This window comes from Syngnathus leptorhynchus, chromosome 2 (genome assembly GCF_054491065.1).
Source record: "Syngnathus leptorhynchus isolate UIUO chromosome 2, UIUO_Slep, whole genome shotgun sequence".
Taxonomy (NCBI): Eukaryota; Metazoa; Chordata; class Actinopteri; order Syngnathiformes; family Syngnathidae; genus Syngnathus; species Syngnathus leptorhynchus.
Genome location: NC_141196.1, coordinates 23456061 through 23480291, shown reverse-complemented (window position 1 = coordinate 23480291; position 24231 = coordinate 23456061). Strand labels below are relative to the sequence as shown.

At 42.7% G+C, this 24231-nt stretch overlaps 1 protein-coding gene across 4 annotated transcripts in view; it reads left to right on the top strand.

Annotated features, from left to right (window-relative positions):
• Nucleotides 1-24231, top strand: part of ccdc142 (coiled-coil domain containing 142) — an 86393-nt gene that overhangs the window by 11792 nt on the left and 50370 nt on the right. For 2 of the 4 annotated variants that reach the window (XM_085906671.1, XM_085906668.1), the window contains exons 3-5: nucleotides 12386-12420; nucleotides 13102-13144; nucleotides 16936-17171. In XM_085906671.1, the coding sequence (XP_085762797.1) occupies nucleotides 12386-12420; nucleotides 13102-13144; nucleotides 16936-17171 (314 nt within the window). Of the gene's footprint in view, nucleotides 1-12385; nucleotides 12421-13101; nucleotides 13145-14568; nucleotides 14725-16935; nucleotides 17172-24231 lie in introns of those variants that run through there. The other 2 variants (XM_085906670.1, XM_085906669.1) reach the window with 2 other exon arrangements.

The window sequence follows — 24231 nt, the reverse complement described above, 5'->3', positions numbered from 1 at the left end:
GACGGAACATAAGGAACAACTAAGTCGACGAGATATGAAGGCGCTAAGCCATGCAATAATTTATAGGTTAATAGAAGAACCTTGAAGTCACATCTTAAATGGACCGGGAGCCAGTGTAAATTGGCTAATATTGGGGTAATGTGATCAAATTTTCTCGTCCGTGAGAGCAGCCTTGCAGCAGCATTTTGTACTAACTGTAGACTTTTGATGCTGGACTTGGGAAGACCAGAGAATAATGCATTACAGTAGTCCAGGCGCGACGTGATAAATGCATGTATAATAATTTCCGCATCACCGGTCGAGAGGATTGGGCGAATCTTAGCAATATTACGAAGGTGAAAAAATGCTATTCTGGTTATATTCTTAATGTGCTTTTGAAAGGAGAGCGTTTGGTCAAATATTACCCCGAGATTAGTTACAGTATCACTCTGAGTGATAGTACGGTTATCTATAGTTATAGTGGTTTCCTTAAATAAATGTTGATAACGAGCTGGACCAATTATCAACATCTCAGTTTTATCTGGGTTCAGACGAAGGAAGTTGAGAGACATCCATTGCTTGATCTCCGCAAGGCATGCCTCAAGATTACAACAGTCCCGCGGATCTCTCATTGATAACGACATATACAATTGGGTGTCATCCGCGTAACATTGAAAACTAATATTATATTTACGTATTATGTCCCCAAGCGGAGTCATATAAATATTAAATAGAATTGGTCCTAGGACCGATCCCTGTGGGACACCACAGGTAACTTTATAGAGCTCAGAGGACGCATTGCCATGGACCACTCGGTGCGTCCTGTCTGATAGATACGAATGAAACCAGCCTAGTGCTGACCCCGAAATACCAACACAACCTTTAATACGCTCTAATAAAATATTGAAGTCAACAGTGTCGAAGGCAGCACTAAGATCGAGTAGTAACAATACCGATGAAGCGTTTGAATCCATAGCTATGAGGAGATCATTAGTCACTTTAGCAAGTGCTGTCTCAGTGGAATGATTAGCTCTAAAACCAGACTGAAAAGATTCATATCGATTATTAGCGACCGTGTAATCAATAAGATGCTGTGCTACTACCTTTTCAAGCAGTTTTGCTATGAATGGGAGATTTGATACTGGCCTTTAGTTACTGAGACAGTCCGGGTCAAGATTTGGTCGCTTAAGTAGCGGTTTAATGATAGCGGTTTTAAAGGCTGTTGGGACTATCCCAGAGGAGAAAGACAGATTAATTATATTTAAAACGGACGGTCCTAAGATTTGAAATAATTCTTTAAATAGTTTGGCTGGAAGCGGGTCAAGTGTTGTTTGTTTAGCCGCACTAACTAATTGTGAAAGCCTTTCGAGGGACACGCTTTTAAAATTTGAAAGGGTTGTTGCATGATCGTCAGCGCCGGTAATCGGCGGTCCCGACTGAGCGATCGGAATGGTCATCTCGATGTCATCCCTAATGGATTCAATCTTTCGAGCAAAGAATTTCATAAACTCGTCAGCCGAGTGAAAGGAGCTATCGGGGGTCGGCTGGCGTAGTGTTAGCTTTGCCACTGTATCAAATAGGTATTTAGGATTGTTCTTATTGAGATTAATGACCTGCGAAAAATAACGATTTTTTTCTAAGATAAGCGCATCTTTATATTTCAGGAGGCTGTCGCGCCATGCCTGATGGAAAACCTCAAGTTTGGTTAAACGCCATTTGCGCTCATGCTTTCTACTTAATTGCTTAAGCAAACGTGTTTCATCTGTGAACCACGGGGTAGGCAATCTACGGCGAGTTTTCAGACGTAGCGGCGCCACAGAGTCAATGGCATTTAACAATGTAGCATTGAATTCATTTGTAAGATTATCAATGGAGCCGGTATATGAGGGAAATACGGCAGTTGCTGGTGGCAGTAGCCCAGATAGCGCAGTCGCAGTCATGGAGTTAATATTACGGCTGCTATAATTCTGATTGCTCTCTTGTCTTTGACTAAGAACTAAAATTTCAAATTTTATTAAGTAGTGATCAGACAAAACAGTAATGTATGGCAGTACTGTTATATTAGGTATTACCATTCTTATGCGTTGCTACCTGTACGGCTTGCGTAAAACCAAACGTATCAATTAGAGTCTGAAACGCCGAAGTAAGTGGCTCTGACGGTAAATTCATGTGGACGTTAAAATCGCCCATGATTATTATATTATCCGCGTTTGTCACTAGATCAGCCAAAATTCATCAAGCAAGCCAGAGTAAGCCCCAGGTGGACGGTAAATAACAGCAAGATAAAATGACGGTAAAGCGGTGGATCGGACAGTGAGAACTTCAAATGTTTTAAATATGTTAATCGAACGAGGCGTAAATCTAAGATCGGAATTTGAGATGAGGGCAACACCCCACCCTTTTTTCGAGGACGCGCCACATGCGAGCTCACAAAATTTGGAGGCGAGGCCTCATTAAGCGGTAGCAGTTCATTAGGTTTTAACCAGGTCTCGCAAAGACCAAACATATTTAGATTATGTTCCGTGATGAGGTCATTAACGAGAACTGCTTTTATATGAAGCGATCTAATATTCATAAAACCAAGTTTAAGTGTAATCGGTTGATCAGGGTTTGTATTTATCAAAGGATTTTTAAACGAAATGAAAGTAAGATTGTGTTCTCTAGGCCTGACATCACCTCTCAATTGTTTATTAGCGCGGTGGGACGATACGACCGTAGGAATTTGATAGTAAATATTTGGTACACACGTAATATTATCTGAAACAGGCACCATATCATCAGCTATACTGGTCGGGGTGGAGCGATTGGATTTGTCTGCCACCTCAGTAGAAAGTGTGTTCGTGTGCACTGTAGCACTATTCAAACTGTGACGCTCTAGTCTACACAAGGAGCTATGTGCATGCTGGAAGTCTAGCCTAGCGCTAGTTAACTTTAACTTAACTGACTCCAAACCCATCCTGACAGGTGGTCTAGTTACCTGTGTTCCGGCCTGCTCTAAGGTGACCTGTCATGAGTGGGTCAAACAGTAATCTATATTTCTAGAAAGAGTGAAGGCGCCTACACGGTTAGGATGAAGGCCGTCCTTCCTCAGCAGGTCGGGGCGGCCCCAGAAGGAGGACCAGTTATCTATGAAATACAGTCCCTGCTTTTTACAGAAGCCAGCCATCCATTGATTAAGGGAGACTAATCTACTAAACCTCTCATCAGAGCCTCTCCCAGGCAGGGGGTCAGAGACAAATACTCAATGCCGACTCATCTTTCTGGCGAGATCACAAGTCCTTGCTATGTTTCTTTTTGTGATCTCAGATTGCCTCATCCTAACATCATTGGCGCCGACGTGTATCACTATTTCCGAGTAGCCAGTGTTGTTGGAACTACGCTTTTGACTAGTCCTATTGCGAGTCAGCTCCCTAAGATTAGCTTCTATGTCGGGTGCTCTGCCCCCAGGAATACACATTACCGTGGCTGGATTTTTAACCGTGAAATTTCGTGTGATGGAGTCACCTATGACCAAGGTGCGAAGGCCAGTAGACCGAGATGACTTTGGACGGCTATGCATCTTAGCTGGCTCATCGCGATTAGCAAGCCGCTTGGGGCTAATGCTAACGGGGCTAGCGGGTTGACTACAGTCCGCGACTGTGTCCGCCACATCTACTGTTATCGCACTATTCTGCCTTAACTGGCGGACACGTCCCTCTAGCAGGGACAACCTCTCTAACAGAAGGATGCAGTTGGTGCACGAAGCAGTACAAACCTCTTGTTCCGCAGCCATACTTACGTGTCCGATGGTCGACGGTAGACAAACGGCCACCACAGTACCACAGTAGCAACCCGGAACGCTGATCATCTCCTTCGTCGCGGCATGTCGTATCCATAAAATACTTTTATAAACGTTTATTGTACAGTGATTCCTCGCTACTTTGCAATTTGTTTATCGCGTCTTCACTACATCGCGGATATTTTCAAACCCCCAAAAAAATTTCAAATTTGAGCAATTTTGCACAAAAGATGTGCCCGCATGTGTCATAAATGAGTTGAGCCAGGGTGACCAAATGCAGCTTGGACCAGGGTTTATTGAAGGGAAAAGGGAGTTGGAAGAGAGGAAGGTGGGCAACGAAGACACAGACGGGATAGAGACTCACGGCCAGCAAACAGATAGACCGACCGACAGAAGTCCACTTGGACATGGATAAAATTCTGACCGTGAGCCTCCAGACAAGACTGGGGGGAAACTAGACGACAGGACCAGAACACTGGGCGCGGACAGGGACGGAACTCAACAGTAGACACCAACAGGGAGAAACACACGGGCAGGGCTTAAATACACGAGGTAACAAGAGGGAGCAGGTGACAGACATGACGATAACGAAGGGGTGTGGGTGAGGGAAGTTGATGGCCGAGCGTGCTCTGGCACGGGCGTGACAGCATGCCATCAGAAGGCAGGGAGTGCCCACACAATCACGGATTTTTTTAGAATAAATAAATGCATAAATAAAAAAATAAAAAAACTTTTAAAAAAAATAATTGAGCAATTATGGCACGGAAGTTGCCCGCACACCAGCAGAAAGCAGGGAGTGCCCACACAATCAAAGTAAAAAAAAAACCACCATAATAATTCAACAAGAATTACAAAATTTGCCCACATGCCAGCAGAAGGCAGCGAGTGCCCACACAATTCAAAATCTACGTCTCTGATCATCCATCTCACCATTCAATATCGCTTCCGACTCAGGAATCTCGCAAGCTGATTGGCGCAGACGTTATCCCCACCTTTTCTCTTTACACTTGAGTGCTCGCGCCCTTGACAATCACTCCTAAACGTCCTTCATCCTCGAAATCCCTCCGGTGAGCCAAAGAAAAAGGGAAAAATGATGACGTAGCTATGCCTCTGTTGCGTGCCATTTTGATTTGAAAAAATCGACTGTCCGCTATATGAAAAAGGAGGAAGGGAAGATCCGCAAAACTGCCTTGATGTCTTTCGCCAAGGACACAAAGAGAGTTGTGACTTATCGCAATAAGCAAATTGTGAAAATAGAGAACGCCTATCAGTGTGGATATCGGACTGTCGGGAAAAGAAGGTTAGTCTCGGTACCAATATGTTTCGGACTTAATCCAAAGCCCTGTATGATAGCCTCGTTCCCAAAGGAGAATTGAACGAAGATAATGATGATGACGATGACGAAAATGAACCTCAGCCTAGCACCAGTGCCTCGAGTGATCCTACCCCACAAGAAAAATGTGGTTTTGTTGCCAGCAAGGGCTGGTTTGATAAATTCAAGAGGAGATCCGGACTTCGCAGCTTTCCTCTGTATAGGGAGGCTTCCTCGGCAGACCACGAGGAAGCTCTTCATTACGTCATGGAAGAGTTTCCAAAGATAATTGATGAAGGTGGTTATCTCTCGAAGCAGGTATTTAACATGGATGAGTCTGGCCTCTTCTGGAACAGGACGCCGTCCCGAACATTCTGTTATAAGGATGAATTGAAGAGGCCAGGTTTCAAGGCCCACAAAGATCCGGTGATTCTAGTCATGTGTGAGAATGCTGTGGGCTTCATGCTTAGTTTACTAGTCCCTGAATCCTCGGGCTTTGTAAAACAAAAACAAAGCCTTGCTTCTCGTCTACTGGATGCCCAACAAAAAGGCATGGATAACAAAAGCTCTCACACTCAATTGGTTCGTGAACTGCTTTATTCCGCAGGTGAAGCTGTACCTCGCTGAAAAAGGGCTGCCCTTTAAGGCTGTCTTCATGGACTGTACAGGAGGACATGCAACCAATCTTCATTATGACGAGGTTCAGGTGGAGCTCCTGCCCCCCAACACCACTTCCGTTATACATACAACCCATGGATCAGGGGGTCATTTGAGCCTTCAAGGCCCTCTACACAAGGTCCAAAATGGAGGGCCTCATCTCCTTCATCGACAAGAATAACATGGCCTTCAGCCTGAAGAACTATTGGCGGGGATCCAACATTGCAACGTGCCTGGTCAACATTCAGAAGGCTCTTAATGAGATGAGAGAGCAGACACTGATTGCAAGTTTGAGGAAATTGTGGCCAAAAAACGTCACCCATGACTATGAGGGATTTACGCTTGCCGAAGTTCACCACTCCTTCGTAGATAAGACTGTGAGGGTGGCTCGGTTGGTACTACCAACTTGGTAGCCACTGATGGGTTCTCGGACATGACAACAGAAGATGTGGACACACTGATCGACTGCCGCTCGAAGCCCCTAACTGACGAGGAACTTGTCGAAATGACAAGATTGGCGAGTGAGGAAGAAGAGGAGGTAGCTGAGGACAGTGATGACAACGAAGCTGAAGAACATGGCCTCACTTTGGAAAACCTGCAAGAGCCCTGCAACACAGCATGGTCTCTGCAACAAAGGGCCCAAGAAATCGATGACAAAATGATAAGAGCTGTAGAATTCAGCAACCGTATTGACTGTGTAATGGAGTTGTACAAGAACATTTTTGCTCTAAAGAAAAAACAACGCTCACAACTCCCCATCACAATATTCCTTGTACCCCGAAAACATTGTGCCTCTACGCCATCTCCTACAAGTACCCCAGCTCGATCCGAAGTTGCCTGCGATGATCCACCTGAAGATGAGGTGTCATCTGAGGAGCAGTAAAGCTCTCATTAACTTTAAAATTTGTTATAATAAAGTTCTAAAAAGACATTTACCGCTTGTTCACTTGTTTTAAAGAATGTTGTTATAATAAAATAGTTCTAAAAACATATTTGCAGTGTTGTACTTTGTTATAAAAGAAGTTGTTATAATAAAAAACTCCTAAAAACATGTTTACGGTATTGTACCTTGTTATAAAAAAGTTGTTATAAGAAAAGAAAGAGTCACAAAATCATATTTACTCTATGTATACTTTAGCTACATCTACATATATATGTTACACATGTATAATATTTATACAATATTTTCTGTACGTTATTTATATTATTAATGTATTATCTACATGTTTGAAACTATTAATGTTCTAAGAATAACATGCACGTAAATGGTTTCATATACATTTATTGACATATAAAATTTACATATGAAGGTGACACTACTACTCATATTTTCACTTATCGTAGGTGGTCTTCGAACCAATTATCCGCAATAAACGAGGGATTACTGTATTTTTAAACACTGTATTGCACTTTTAAGTGCTTTTCTTGTATTTTTAAACACTTGTGTTAACATTTCAAAGTCAAACTTATTTTCATAAACATTCTTCTTAATTTAAATACTGTATTTTCCGGACTATAAGGCGCACCTAAAAACCTAACATTTTCTCAAAAGCCGACAGTGCGCCTTATAGTCAGTCCGGAGCGCCTTATATATAGACCAAATTCCTAAATTTAAACTGGCCCGAAGCATTGTGTCATGAAATCAATCATAAGTAGCCCGCTGAAGACTATGAATCAAAAAGACTATGGATCATTATTTTGTGATTATAAAGTAAGTTGTTGCGTCTGAAGTTGAGATAAAAAAGATAAAATGGAGAATGATTTGATTTGGATTAAAAGTCTGACATGATGGTGGACATTAATGGTGCGCCTTATAGTCCGGTGCACCTTATATAAGGACAAAGTATTAAAATGGGTTATTCATTGAGGGTGCGCCTTATAGTCCAGTGCGCCTTATAGTCCGGAAAATACGGAAAATAAGAAAATATATAACAGTAAATATATTGTTTCAATGTCCATACAAGACTTTTATGAACCTTTATTGTAGTTTTAAAGTTTAACAAAAACTTAGTTTTTTTTAAACACGTGTTTGTATTTTTAAACACTTTTGTAAAAATATTAACGTCAAACTGAACATTCTCATATATTTGAATAAATAAGAAAATAAATAAGAGTAAATATATTGTTACAATATCCACACAAGACTGTTATTAACCTTTTTTGAAGCGTAAACGTGTCTGGCTCCTCTCTGCTCTTGCGTGTTGGCTGGCTGACGCACCCCTGCGGCCCAGCGCGAGGGCGGCCGCACAAGACTTTTATCATTTTACTTTTATACACTCTATTAAACTTTTAAATACGTTATTGTATTTAAACACTTTTTTAAACATTTTAAAGTCTAAAGGTGTCACGGCTCCGCTCTGCTCTTGCCATGCTGACTGGCTGTCGCGCCCCCGCGGCCCAGCACGAGGGCATCCACACATTGTTCAGAGGGACGCCCTGCGCTATTCGTGCGCATTGCCGGCCGCTGTCCCAAATCATGGACGGCAGTGCTTTTTTCCTACGGTGCTTTTCCTCAGGGCACGGCCTGCGCTATCAGCGCTCATTGCCGTTGTCCCGACTGTTTCTGCACAGCGGTGCATTTTTCCTTTGTGCGCAACTGTGTCACATATCTGGTCTCACCCTGCTGGCCGGCTCACGCGCCCTCCGTGCTCGACCTCTGAGGCATACGTTGTCAATACGGAACTGCTGACCATCAGTCTTCACCGCTTTGTCTGCTTGACACGCGCTGACAAGGATTTGTGATATAAACGAATGATATAATTTAAAATGTTGGCTATGGAAATAGTCTCTTTCTTAAATATAAAAATAAATTGAACAATTTGTGACACTGAAAAGTCACAAATTGTTTGCCTGACCCGCTGTGTAACTGTGTTATTAGTGTGAAGGTGAAGACCTTCACACTATTGTTATTCCTGTCCTTTATTAGTGTGAAGGTGAAGACCTTCACACTATTGTTATTGTACTTTTTTGTTGTGCCCACTTTTTTGCCGCTTAACTACTTCCACATACTTCAACCGATTCACTCCGTTCCACTTTTCACTTATTCCAAATATTCAGGAATCGAGTGCTTACATTTTTTTCATTCAAAAAATTTTCTGTTTTCACAAAATTCACAAATTTCCGGCAATTTTTGCCCCATTCATTCTTAATGGCAGATTCAACATTTCACATTTACGTTGTTCCAGTTTGAAATTCACATAATTCAACACATTCAAATCACATTGGGGACATTCCCGAACTTGCCAAATTCAAAAATTTCACGTTTTCACGTTTCAAATTTTCACAAAATTTCGCAAAATTTCACAAAATTTCGTTTTTCACTTCTAATTTCTACATACTTCAACCAATTTAACTCGTTCCAACTTTCAACTGTTCATCTTTTGCCTACCTATTCCACACCTTCTCATTTAGCAAAAATGTCACTTTTTTCAAATTCGAACTTGAACCAAATTTTCCTAAATTTCCTTTTTCGACTCTAATTTCTACATTTTTCAACCGATTCAACCCATTCCAACTTTCAACTCTTCATATTATTCCTCCCTATTCCCCAAATTCACACTTACCATAAATTCCACTTTTTCAAATTTGAAATTCAACCAAATTTTCCAAAATTTCGTTTTTCCACTCTAATTTCTACATTTTTCAACCGATTCAACCCATTCCAACTTTCAACTCTTCATATTCTTCCTCCCTATTCCCCAAATTCACACTTACCATAAATTCCACATTTTCAAATTTGAAATTAAACCAAATTTTCCAAAATTTCCTTTTTCCAGTCTAATTTCTACATTTTTCAACCGATTCAACCCATTCCAACTTTCAACTCTTCATATTCTTCCTCCCTATTCCCCAAATTCACACTTACCATAAATTCCACATTTTCAAATTTGAAATTCAACCAAATTTTCCAAAATTTCCTTTTTCCACTCTAATTCCTACATTTTTCAACCGATTCAACTCGTTTCAACATCATTCTTCAGCATTCCCTGAGTATTTATTCAACTTCTTCACCTTCACACGCAATTTCTTCAGGAATTGCAAATTCTAGTTATTTTGTGAAGGCGAAGGCCTTCACACTTATGTTATTCTACTATTTTCACTTTATTATTATTATTCCGCTTCTTCTTCTTCTTCTATTTAATTCTCCTCATTTTTTTGTCCTTCTTCTTCTTCCACACATTTCAACCCATTCACTCCATTCCACTTTTCACGCATTCCAAATATTCCCGAGATGACCACACCATTCAGCACATTCACATCACATTGGGAAAGATTCTCAACATTCCCCAACTTCCCACTTCCCAAAAATTCTGCATTTTCAATTTTGAAATTCTATAAAATTCCCTAAAATTCCGTTTTTCACCTCTAGTTTCCACATTTTTAACCGATTCAACGCATTCCAGCTTTCAACTCTTTATATTCTTCCACGCTATTCCCCAAATTCCCACTTCCCAAAAATTCCGCATTTTCAAATTTGAAATTACACCAAATTACACCAAATTCCCCCAAATTCCGTTTTTCACCTCTAAATTCCACATTTTTCAACCGATTCAACCCATTCTAGCTTTCAACTCTTCATAGTCTTCCACGCTATTCCCCAAATTCCCACTTCCCAAAAATTCCGCATTTTCAAATTAGAAATTCCACCAAATTCTACAAAATTCCACCAAATTCTACAAAATTCCGTTTTTTCCCTCTAAATTCCAAATTTTTCAACCCATTCCAACTTTATTCACTTTATGCTTCCCATATTCACCCCCTTGACCCCCACTTCCACTATGTTGCGGCCATCTTGGATTGACCCTAAAGTGAGCCCAATGAGCCCTGATTGGACCGGAAGTGACCCCAGGTAACCCGGAAGTGACCCCCAATGAACCGAAAGTGACCTCAGGCAAACCGGAAGTGACCCCAAATAGACCGGAAGTGACTCCCAATGAACCGGAAGTGACCTAAATGAACCGGAAGTGACCTTAGGCAAACCAGAAGTGACTCCAAATAGACCGGAAGTGACCTCAGGCAAACCAGAAGTGACCCAAAATGAATCGGAAGTGACCCAAATAAACCGGAAGTTGCCTAAATTGGACCAGAAGTGACCCAAATAAACCAGAAGTGACCTCAGCTAAACCGGAAGTGGCCTAAATTGAACCAGAAGTGACCCAAATAAACCAGAAGTGACCTCAGCTAAACCGGAAGTGGCCTATATTGAACCGGAAGTGACCCAAATAAACCGGAAGTGACCTCAGCTAAACAAGAAGTGGCCTAAATTGAACCGGAAGTGACCCAAATAAACCGGAAGTGGCCTAAATTGAACCAGAAGTGACCCAAATAAACTGGAAGTGACCTCAGCTAAACCGGAAGTGGCCTACATTGAACCGGAAGTGACCCGAATAAACCGGAAGTGACCTCAATTAAACCAGAAGTGGCCTAAATTGAACCGGAAGTGACCCAAATTAACCGGAAGTGGCCTAAATTGAACCGATAGTGACCCAAATAAACCGGAAGTGACCCAAATTGAGCCGAAATATTTATATTTATTCGAAATTCCACCAAATTCTCCGAAATTCTGTTTTTCACCTCTATTTTCCATATTTTTCAACTGATTCAACCCATTTCAACTTTCAACTCTTCATCTTTTTCTTTCCTATTCCCCAAATTCCCATTTCGCATAAATTCCACATTTTCAAATTTGAAATTCCACCAAATTCTCCAAAATTCCATTTTTCATCTCTAATTTCCACATTTTTCCACCGATTCAACCCATTCCGACTTTCAACTCTTCATCTTTTTCCTCCCTATTCCGCAAATTCCCATTTCCCATAGATTTCACATTTTCAAATTTGAAATTCTACCAAATTCTCAAAAATTCCGTTTTTCATCTCTAAATTCTACTTTTCTCGAGAAATTCAACTCATTCCAAAATCATTCCGCAGTATTCCCCCCAAAAGATTATTCAACTATTTCGCCTTCACACGCAATTTCTCCAGAAATTGCAAATTCTAGTTTCCTTTAAAATTTCCCCAAATAAAGAGCCTGTGTAACATTGCATTTGGTTGTTTGTGACAACAAAACAAAGCTCGAATCAGAGATGCTGCTGATTCTGCTGACACAAACAAAGCGGAGGAGTGGATACGTAGCAGGAGATCGAGATAAAGCCTGTTTAGAGCTGCTCTTACAGCTCTAAGCTAATCATCGGCAAGGATACAGATCAACGTGTTCCCATTAATCCCCTCCTGGCCAATAGTGTGCTGTAAAGTCATATGGGCAGACAAAGCCCCACGCTCCAAGTAATGCCGCAAAAAGCAGTGATGCACCGAATATATCCGCAATATTTGTTTTCATATAAACCCATGATGTACTGAGGCCGCGATAAACTTAGCGAGGGATGTTAGGGATATTACTAGTCAATGCAAAATATAGTAATCCCAACACACCTATGATAGACTATCTGTATTTACATTCACATTGACAAGATTCTATCCAGTACAAATATACCTTTGCTGTGTTTTATCAACACGGTGGGGGAACACATTCATTGTATACACATATGTTTTTGTTTATATAATCCATATAATAAACACCTATTTGTATTGCACTACCCGACATGTTTCACTTCCATTTAAGATTAATTTTCCGTGCATTTCTTTTCTTCTCACTTTCAGAAAAGTCTGGATCATTCACTTCGGAAGAGGAGAAGGTTGGTTGTTTTTTGAAAAAGAAATACATAAATGTGAAAAACCTTTGAGATATTTTAACAAAGCTGTCCATTGTAATTATTTTTATGTTTTGACAATAAACCGAGCCCAACATTGATAGGACTTTATTTCATGATGACAATACGACAATTCCCCCTAGGAAAAAACCTCAAAAGTGATTTAACTGTATTTTAGAAAAGAGTGGTGGTATACTTACTAACGCCCACATTTTAGATTGAATTTGCTTGATTTGACACATCAGCCTGACTATTTCAAGGAAGTAGAGATCACGATTTTTCCATTGGAAATCATTGTCAAGACTATTGCTTAAAATGTCCAAATCAGCTATCAGTTGGCACCAAAATTTACATGGACATCTATACTTGTGACAACTTTGACGTATCAGAAGGATTCGTCTTTCCGTGGCTAATTTAAGGGCAAGGGCTATCCTCCTTCGGTGCAAAATAAAATAATATTCTGCCAAAGCAGTGGTGCTTCGTGGTTATGGTGGTCCCTTGGACAAAACCTTGAAAACCTCTCCTGTTAATCATTGTTGGAGATACTCAAGGAAGGATAGCTGAATTGGAGGGACAGATTTGTGTTACAACCTTTCCTGCAAAACGGTAGAAACATTTTTCATCTTTCTGAAGACACTAATTTTGATTACCCTCACGATCTTGCAGAAGCCGTGCGTATCCTGTACGACAGAAGATCTGAACACAAATGGTACAGTGTGAACATGTGCTACATGTACTAACATACCCTGTTTGAAATGAGCCACTTAAGCAAAATTTCTACTTGTCTTTTTTTTTTTGCCTATCTGAACTGCTTATCCTCATGAGGGTCATGGGCATCCTAAACCCATTGAAGAAACATGTTCATAAACCAGAGAAAGCAAATTTTGTAATTGGGTGTGAAGGTTCAGAAGCTAAGTTGGCTCAGTGGCATACTAGTTAGCACGCAGCAAGCAAAAATGCTTAATAGATAGGCCGATTGAGCACTCCAAATTGCCCCTAGGTATGAGTGCAAGTGCGGACGGTTGTTTGTCTCTGTGTGGCCTGCGATTGGCCTGCAACCGGTTCAGGGTGTCCCCCGCCTACTGCCCGATGAGAGCTGGGATAGACTCTAGCATGCCCGCGACCCCGTGGGGACAAAGCGGTACAGAAAATGAATGGATGGATGGGCTGAGAGGTTAAATGAAATGGAATTATATTGAATGACGTAGACTGATATACCTGTACAAAACATGTGGAAGGTGTGAATCAGTAAAAAAAAATCAAAATAAAGGACAAAACATCTTACATTCTGGCTTTTGTTTTGGAATTTTGGAAAACATATATAGCTGAACAGTTTAATGTAATGATTTGAATCAGTCAAAAAAAATTAAATAAGAAAACAAAATAAATAGTAATATTTGGCTTATATTTTAAAATGTTGAAAAATATACAGAAATGGAAACGAAATCAAAAAAGCAAGTAACTAGTAGTAGTATTACTACAAGTAGTAGTAGCACTACTAGCACCGTATTGGCCCGAAAATAAGACTGTGTTTTTAGTGTGAAGGCGAAGGCCTTCACACTATTGTTATTCTACTTTTTTTTATTTTTTTATTATTATTAGTGTGAAGGTGAAGACCTTCACACTATTGTTATTGTACTTTTTTGTTGTGCCCGTTTTTTTGTCCCTTAACTACTTCCACCTACTTCAACCGATTCACTCCGTTCCACTTTTCACTTATTCCAAATATTCAGGAATCGACTGCTTACATTTTTTTCATTCAAAAAAATTTCAGTTTTCACAAAATTCACAAATTTCCGGCAATTTTTGCCCCATTCATTCTTAATGGCAGATTCAACATTTCACATTTACGTTGTTCCAGTTTGAAATTCACATAATTCAACACATTCAAATCACATTGGGGACATTCCCAAACTTGGCAAATTCAAAAATTTCATGTTTTCACGTTTCAAATTTTCACAAAATTTCGCAAAATTTCACAAAATTTCACAAAATTTCTACTTTTCCGAAGTATGTCAATGAGGAAAGTTGACATTGAGGTCCGTCGCTTTCAAAAGAGATGGGAATTACAATACTTCTTCACTGAAAATCAAGGCAATTTTGTTCGTCTAATTTGTAAAGAGATGGTTTCAGGATTTCAACCTAAAGAGACTACCAGACTAAACATGCTAACACATACGACATGCTAACAAGGAGTGACCGGGCTGATAAAGTGAAGCAGCTTCAAGCTGAACTGGCATCACAACAGCGACTCTTCACGCGGGGCTGTGAGTCAAAAGGAAATCAAAAGTAAATATGACTTAATATTAAATGTTATGAAGCGGCCATGTTAATACTGTTGATGTTATGAACCTGTAGACGTGACACAAACTTACTTTCTGAAAGATATTGTAAATGACAAGAGCAAAATTCACTTGTTTTAAGTTTTAATAACAGAGGACTTTGCATTACTTATAACTCCTCTTTAAAATGTTCATGAGGCAAAATAATTTGAAGCTCATGTAAATTTAAAGTATTTCATACAGTTTGTTTAATGTTATCTGACTCTTCAGATATGAATGAAAGGCAGAATTTGTGTTTTTAGAGTTGTTCACATCTGCGCGAGTGGCTTGTATTTGGTTATTTTGTCATTTGAAAAATAAAGACAATTGTGACAATGAAAATGTCACGGAGGGGATGGAGCCAGGACGACCAAATGCAGCAGCTTGGACCGGGGTTTATTGAGGGAAAAGGGAGTTGGAAGGGAGGATAAAGGGACAACGGGCAAACTAAAATGACTTCCTAACAAAACAACAATGGGACTGACCGACCGACAGGGTTTGCTAACAGACGAACAGAAAGACAGAGACATGACCAGTAAGACATGAACGACGAGAATAATCTGACAGGGGAGTGACACGCAGACAGATCTTAAATACATGACAGGTAACGAGAGGCAGGTGACGGTGATTACATAGATTGCAAGCAGACACAAGAGGGGAGGGGCGACGTGAACTGAAACCATGGCAACATATATACACATAAAACGACGGGGACGAGTCGTGACAGAATTTTTTTTATAACAGTGTGTATTTGCATGAATTTTTCTAGTTAAAAAATGTCCAAATAAACTATTGGCCCTTGAGCCCATTCACTTTATCAAATCTGGCCCTTCCTGTAAAAAGCTTGGACACCCCTGATTTAGAAAGTCTTGGAAGAGGAAAAAAATTCAGAGCTATGCATACAAGTGGATCAAGAAATTACCATAAGGAAATACGTCGATACACGTGTTTGCATTTGGGGAATAACATCATTGTTCTGGGTAAAAATGAATATAATATAATTCACCATATAGATTTTGTTGTATCGCTACCCTGCCTCTGCTTACTGCTGGTGTGTTTGTTTGATTGTGCTAAGCTTTATGTTATTGCTGCGGTCAATTTAAGAGCGAAGGACAAGGGGTTGATGGGAGTGAGGAACACGGAAGAAGAAAAAGAACACCCCGTTGCGTAGCCAAAAGTAGAAACTGCCTCTTGTCTTTTTGCACTGCAATTTCTACAGTATCATCCGTTTAAAATATGACAAAAAAATTGTGGTCCATGACCAAACCGCATTAGACTTGTAGAATCAAAGCGCGGAAAACCAAAGCTTAGCTGTTTTAATAGTATGTAAAAGTAGTACTTAGTAGTAGAAATAGTATTGCTGTAGTAGTAGTAGGAGGAGGAGTAATACAGTAAAATATCTACTTAGGAACTTAATTCGTTATGTGATTAGGTTCGTAGGTAGAAAGGTTTGTAAGAAGCAATTCCCCTCAAGCGATGATTACAAAACCTCATGACAACGCCGAGATGAACACAAGAAGTGGCTGAGCGAAGGGTGCAGATAAAAATAAACTACTCAGTCACCTCATGGGTCATTTTTTAAATTTATCAACTTTAGAAATCAAATTTCATTCGTAAGACAAGGCAAAAAAAATCTTGAATCTCCAGTTTGTGTCTCACAAAGTTTGTAAGTTCAGACGTTCTTAAGAAGTTTTACTGTAGTAGTAGTACATAGTAATAGTTGTACTTAATATCAGCAGTAGTACTTAATATTAGTCGTACTTAGTATACCAAGTTCTGTAGTATTACATATATTATATACTTTTGTATTACTATAGTAGTTGTATTTATAGTAGTAGCTGTAGCTGTTAGGGTTGATAGATTAGTTTGAAACTATGTTCTTTCAAAATAAGTTAGAGTGGGAACATCTCTAACGCTAGCAGTATTTGTAATAGTAGTAGTATTTAGCTATACTAAAGTATTACCAAAAGTAATGCTAGTGTTATTTAGTACTAGTAGTAGTCTGAGTAGGCCTCAGCCTTCACACGGCAATGTATATTTCTGTACAATAAAGAGGCCTACCGCTGTTTAAGTAGAATAGGACCCGCATATTGTTATTTCTAAAAACAACTTTATTGCAGAAACCTTTATTTGCCAATTATTTACTTCCTTATTTCTTTTTTGTATTTGCTTCCTTTAGGGTCATGGTCACAGAGGACCATCTGTCATTTACTCAGAAGCACCTTCAATCCTCGTATGAAATGGTTGTTACCTGACCATAGTCAAGATGATTATGAAGAAGGAGAAGAACATTTTGTCGTGGCCTGCAACTTAGTGTCCAGATCTTCTGCTCGTATCCTGCATTTGCAACATGTTCTTACAAGTGTGTCAATGCAGTGGCAGCCTTTCAGCGGGGCACAAATGGGTTCTCCCAAGGTGAGCTGCTGGAGTAATATTCATTGTAATTTGGTTTGTTCAAAGGCCATGCGGCTAGTTTTATTTATTTATTTGTTTGTTTATTTATTTAGCTTTAACTAGCAAGCAAAATCTTGAGTTACGAGTGCTGTGTGGTGCCAGTAAACCTACCGTAATTTTCGGACTATAAGTCGCGGTTTTTGTCATAGTTTGGGTGGGTGGCGACTTATACTCAGGAGCGACTTATATGTGATTTTTTTTCACAAATTTTCAAAATTCAAAAATCCGTAATGTAGTGAAACCGCGATAAACAAACCGCAATGTCGCAAGGGATTGCTGTCATTTGAACTGCAAGTGACGTCACCTGTGCCGCGCGGCGGTTGTTTACATAAAGGGCAAAGGATTCTATCACGGGATGACGAAGATGACGAAGGGCCCCACGTACTACCGGCATCATTAGCGGCTTTGTTTGTAAGTGACACGGAGGACGAAGAGTTTGAAGGATTTAATGATTTGGAGTCCCCTCCGTGAGTCGTTACCTTATCGTGGTGGAGGGGTTTACGTGCCCCTATGATCCTAGGAGCCATGTTGTCTGGGGCTTCATGCCCCTGGTAGGGTCACCCATGGCAGAAGGGTCCTAGGTGAGGGGCCAGACAAAGCACGGCTCAGAAGACCCCTGATGATGATTACAATAAATGGACGTCGTTTTCCCTCGCCCGGACGCGGGTCACCGGGGCCCCTCTCTGGAGCCAGGCCTGGAGGTGGGGCTCGAAGGCGAGCGCCTGGTGGCCGGGCCTTCGCTCATGGGGTCCGGTCGGGCATAGCCCGAAAAGAAAACGTGGGTCCCCCTTCCAATGGGCTCACCACCTATAGGAGGGGCCAAAGGGGTCGGGTGCATAGTGAGCTGGGCGGCGGCCAAAGGCGAGGACCTTGGCGGTCCGATCCCCGGCTGCAGAGGCTGGCTCTAGGGACATGGAATGTCACCTCTCTGGCTGGAAAGGAGCCCGAGCTGGTGTGTGAGGCAGAAAGGTTCCGACTAGACATAGTTGGACTTGCCTCCACACATAGTTTGGGCTCTGGTACAAGTCCTCTCGAGAGGGGCTGGACTCTCTTCCACTCTGGAGTTGCCCACGGTGAGAGGCGTCGAGCAGGTGTTGGCATACTTATTGCCCCCCGGCTGGGCGCCTGCACATTGGGGTTCACCCCGGTGAGCGAGAGGGTAGCCTCCCTCCGCCTTCGGGTGGGGGGGACGGGTCCTGACTGTTGTTTGTGTCTATGCACCGAACGGCAGCTCAGAGTACCCACCCTTCTTAGAGTCCCTGGAGGAAGTGCTGGAGAGCGCTCCTTCTGGGGACTCCATCGTCCTACTGGGTGACTTCAATGCTCACGTGGGCAATGACAGTGAGACCTGGAAGGGCGTGATTGGGAGGAACGGCCCCCCCGATCTGAACCCGAGCGGTGTTCTATTATTGGAATTCTGTGCTCGACACGGATTTTCTATAATGAACACCATGTTCAAGCATAAGGGTGTCCATGTGTGCACTTGGCACCAGGACACCCTAGGCCGCAGTTCGTTGATCGACCTTGTAGTCGTGTCATCGGATTTGCGGCCGCATGTTTTGGACACTCGGGTGAAGAGAGGGGCGGAGCTGTCAACTGATCACCACCTGGTGGTGGGTTGGCTCCGATGGTGGGGGAAGATGCCGGTCCGACCTGGCAGGCCCAAACTCTCTGTGAGGGTCTGCTGGGAACGTCTGTCAGAATCCCCTGTCAGGAAGAGCTTCAACTCCCACCTCCGGCAGAGCTTTTTCCACGTCCCGGGGGAGGCGGGGGACATTGAGTCCGAGTGGACCTTGTTCCGCGCCTCCATTGTTGAGGCAGCCGACCGGAGCTGTGGCCGTAAGGTTGTTGGTGCCTGTCGTGGCGGCAATCCCCGAACCCGGTGGTGGACACCGGCGGTAAGGGATGCCGTCAAGCTGAAGAAAGAGTCCTATAGGGCTTTTTTGGCCTGCGGGACTCCGGAGGCAGCTGACAGGTACCGGATGGCCAAGCGGAACGCGGCTTCGGCGGTTGCTGAGGCAAAAACTCGGGCGTGGGAGGAGTTTGGCGAGGCCATGGAGAATGACTTCCGGACGGCTTCGAGGAAATTCTCGTCCACCATCCGGCGTCTCAGGAGGGGGAAGCAGAGCACGGTCAACACTGTTTACAGTGGAGATGGTGTCCTGCTGACCTCGACTCGGGATGTCGTGAGTCGGTGGGGGGAATACTTCGAAGACCTCCTCAATTCCACCGACACGCCTTCCATTGTGGAAGCAGGGCCTGGGGACTCTGAGGCGGACTCTCCAATCTCGGAGGTCGAAGTCACTGAGGTAGTTAAAAAACTCCTCGGTGGCAAGGCCCCGGGGGTGGATGAGATCAGCCCGGAGTTCTTAAAGGCCCTGGATGTTGTGGGGCTGTCATGGCTGACACGCCTCTACAGCATTGCGTGGACATCGGGGACGGTGCCTCTGGATTGGCAGACTGGGGTGGTGGTTCCCCTCTTTAAGAAGGGAGACCGGAGGGTGTGTTCCAATTACAGGGGAATCACACTCCTCAGCCTCCCTGGTAAGGTCTATTCAGGGGTGCTGGAGAGGAGGATCCGTCGGGAGGTCAAACCTCGGATTCAGGAGGAGCAGTGTGGCTTTCGTCCTGGCCGTGGAACAGTGGACCAGCTCTACACCCTCGGCAGGATCCTCGAGGGTGCATGGGAGTTCGCCCAACCAGTCCACATGTGTTTTGTGGACTTGGAGAAGGCGTTCGACCGTGTCCCTCGGGAGGTTCTCTAGGGGGTGCTTCGGGAGTACGGGGTGCCGAGCCAACTGATAAGGGCGGTTCGGTCCCTGTATCACCGATGCCAGAGTTTGGTCCGCATTTCCGGCAGTAAGTCGGATTTTTTCCCAGTGAGGGTTGGTCTCCGCCAAGGCTGCCCTTTGTCACAGATTCTGTTCATAATTTTTATGGACAGAATTTCTAGGCGCAGCCGAGGCGTTGAGGGGGTCCGGTTTGGGGACCTCAGCATCGCGTCACTGCTTTTTGCAGATGACGTGGTGCTGTTGGCATCTTCAGTCCGTGATCTCCAGCTCTCACTGGAGCGGTTCGCAGCCGAGTGTGAAGCGGTCGGGATGAGGGTCAGCACCTCCAAATCCGAGTCCATGGTCCTCGGTCGGAAAAGGGTGGAATGCCCTCTCCGGATCAGGGATGAGATCCTGCCCCAAGTGGAGGAGTTCAAGCATCTTGGGGTCTTGTTCACGAGTGAGGGCAGGATGGAGCGCGAGATCGACAGGCGGATCGGTGCAGCGTCGGCAGTAATGCAGACTCTGTACCGGTCTGTTGTGGTGAAGAGAGAGCTGAGCCAAATGGCAAAGCTCTCGATTTACCGGTCGATCTACGCTCCTACCCTCACCTATGGTCACGAGCTATGGGTCGTGACCGAAAGAACGAGATCCAGGATACAAGCGGCTGAAATGAGTTTCCTCCGCTGGGTGTCCGGGCTCTCCTTTAGAGATAGGGCGAGAAGCTCGGTCATCCGGGAGAGACTCGGAGTAGAGCCGCTGCTCCTCCACGTTGAGAGGAGCCAGATGAGGTGGCTCGGGCATCTCATCAGGATGCCTCCTGGACGCCTCCCTGGGGAGGTGTTCCGGGCATGTCCCACCGGTAGGAGACCCCGGGGTCGACCCAGGACGCGCTGGAGAGACTACGTCTCTCGACTGGCCTGGGAACGCCTTGGGATCCCCCGGGATGAGCTGGAGGAAGTGGCTGGGGAGAGGGAGGTCTGGGAGTCCCTCCTAAAGCTGCTGCCCCCGCGACCCGACCCCGGATAAGCGGAAGAAGATGAAGATGAAGAAGATGATTTGGAGTGACAAAGAAGGTTTGAAAAACTATTATGGCTTTTACGCACGCCCGGTCCTTCTCAACGAGAGCTCTCTTTCACCTCCGTGGATGGAAGTAAGGGGCCAGCGCTCGGCCAGGTGGCTGTCCGGGGACGGTGGATGGGGCTCGGACATGGCTTTTACGCATGCCCGGTCCTTCTCAACGGGAGCTCTCTTTCACCTCCGTGGATGGAAGTAAGGGGCCGGCGCTCGGCCAGGTGGCTGTCCGGGGACGGTGGATGGGGCTCGGACATGACTTTTACGCATGCCCGGTCATACTCCACGGAGCTTTCTTTCACCTCCGTGGCTGGAAGTTCAGTCGTTGAACTCTTGTTTTGTTAAATAGAGTCGTTTACCAAACCTACGTCTTTCCTTATACTTTGTTAACGCTACAATGTAGTTATATACTAGATCTCTGCAGCGCACGCACGTCGTTGTTGACATAAAGAACGAGGAATTTGATTGATGGATTTAATGATTTGGAGTGACACAGATGGTTTGATAATATTGTTTTAATATGATAGTTATCTAAAATATACTTTATATATTGTTATATGGGTCTGTGGAATAATTAGAAATGCAACTTACAACGGGTCCGACGTGAGCATATGCGGCGCATACGCAGCATTGTTTACATAAAGCACGATCGATGGATTTAATGAATTGGAGTGACACAGATGGTTTGACAAACGTGTTATTTATGTAATACTTACTTGAATAACTCTGAATGTTACGTCAGGCCCGTTCTCAGCTCCTCGTTTGTGTGTATGTCACGTTAGCATACCGTATCGTTTAGCCTGTTGTTGCTGGTTCATGTCTGTTTTTGGTGTTGGATTTTGACAAATAAATTTGCCCCAAAAGTGCGACTTATACTCCGGCGAGACTTATATATGTTTTTTTTCTCACGTTATTGTGCATTTTATGGCTAATGCGACCTATATTCCGGAGCGACTTTTAGTACGAAAAATACTGTACTTTTAGAGGGCAGTTTGACTGCACACTTGTCGCGGACAGCCTGACAATTACTATTCCCTAATGATCATTTTTTATCAAAGATTTACTCAAGTGTGCTGATTTCACAAAATGTAAGTATGAAACATTGATTATCTAAAAATGAAAACCAGTTAATCATTCATTGAGTGGAAATGTGTTTTTGTGCCCTCTTTAATTATAAGTATTTTTTCATACCAATAGCCGATTATTCGATAACATTCTCAGTAGAATATCTGGACACCACAATATTTGATAACGGCAGTCCTGAACATGACTGATTCATTCTTATTAGCTGAGTAGTTCAGATTGCCTCGGCCACCTATACTACCACAATACTTATTTGAATAACTCTGAATGTTACGTCAGGCCCGTTCTCAGCTCCTCTTTTGTGTATATGTCACGTTAGCAGACCGTATTGTTTAGCCTGTTGTTGCTGGTTCATGTCTGTTCTTGTTGTTGGATTTTGACAAATGAATTTGCCCCAAAAGACTTATGTTTTTTTTTCACTTTATTGTGCCTTTTAAGGCTGGTGCGACTTATACTCCGGAGCTACTTTTAGTCCAAAAATTACGGTAATTATAGTATTATTTTTGTACCGTAATTTAAAAAATTAAAAGCTGAGAACGGGTCTGACGTAACATTCAGTTATTCAAATAAGTATTACATAAATAACACATTTATAAAACCATCTGTGTTACTCCAATTCATTAAACTCATGATCGTCCTTTATGTAAACAATGCCGCGTAGTATGCGCCGCATATGCGCCGCTGACGTCGGACTCGTTGTGAGTTGCATTTCTAATTATTCCACAGACCCATATAATGATATATAAAGTATATTTCAAATAACAACAATATTATCATACCATCTGTGTCACTCCTGTTGTGTGTTGTGCGGGATGTCCGTTGTTGAGCCAGGAAAGCAAAGGTGTGGAGTTTGGAGTTGGTTCTTTATTGGCGAGATCTTGGGTTGTTTAATGGCGGTCAATACACAAGGCACGGCAGCAGATGAAACAACTTCTGTCTCCAGGTCAGCTTGTTTTATACTGTCCGGAATGGCGGGAAATTGTCACATGACCATTTTGTACCTGAGTGTGGGGGGCGGCACCCCCCAGTGTGTGCGTGTTTGTTTGCCTATGTGTGTTGTATTCGTGTTCTGATTGAGCAGTTATGTTTGCATAAAATGATAAAAGAATTGTACATATGAGCATCATATTGTAAAGAGATTGTCCACTCTGATAGAACATGTCCACATTGCTGTTGCTCCCTCTTCACTCCTAATCATTAAATCCATCGATCAAATTCCTCATCCTTTATGTCAACGACGCCCCACGCACGCCGCACAGATCTAGTATATAACTATATTGTAGCGTTAAAGTACCAGGAAAGACGTGGGTTTGGCAAACGGCTCTTTATTTAACTAAACAAGAGTTCAATGAGCCAACAACCACTGAACTGTAACAATAAAACCATATACAAGTTGCTACACAAAATAAAATACATCAAATAACTATAACACAAATACGGTTTTCAAACCTTGTGTCACTCCAAATCATTAAATCCTTCAAACGTGGGGCCCTTCGTCATCTTCGTCATCCAGTGATCGAATCCTTTGTCCTTTTTGTTAACAACCGCTGCGCGGTGCCAGTGACGTCACTTGCAGTTTAAATGACAGTAATCCCTTGCTACATCGCGGTTCGTTTATCACAGTTTCACTACATCGCGGATTTTTGAATTTTGAAAATTTGTGAAAAAAATCACATATAAGTCGCTCCTGAGTATAAGTGGCCCCCCACCCAAACTATGAAAAAAACCGCGACTTATAGTCCGAAAATTACGGAACGTCAATAGAGTGCAGTATTGTGGAGTTATATTTTTGCTTATTTAAAACACAATCATAAAAAGTTATTCATGGGAAGGGCCTGCAAAGGTTTAATACTTGTCCTTGCTTTTTATTCTTGTTTTTACTTGCCATGTAGCACTTTGAGATTCCTCCGAATATAAAGTGCGTTATAAATATAATTTATTATTATTATTATTATTATTATTAATGGCATTTCCATTACTTTCAGTTGTGAAAGATGATACATATGTGATGTGAAAGTTTTGTTGTAAGATCGTGATGACAGAATGAAATACGCCTTCCAACAAATCAGTTATATCCTAGACACCTATTGGGC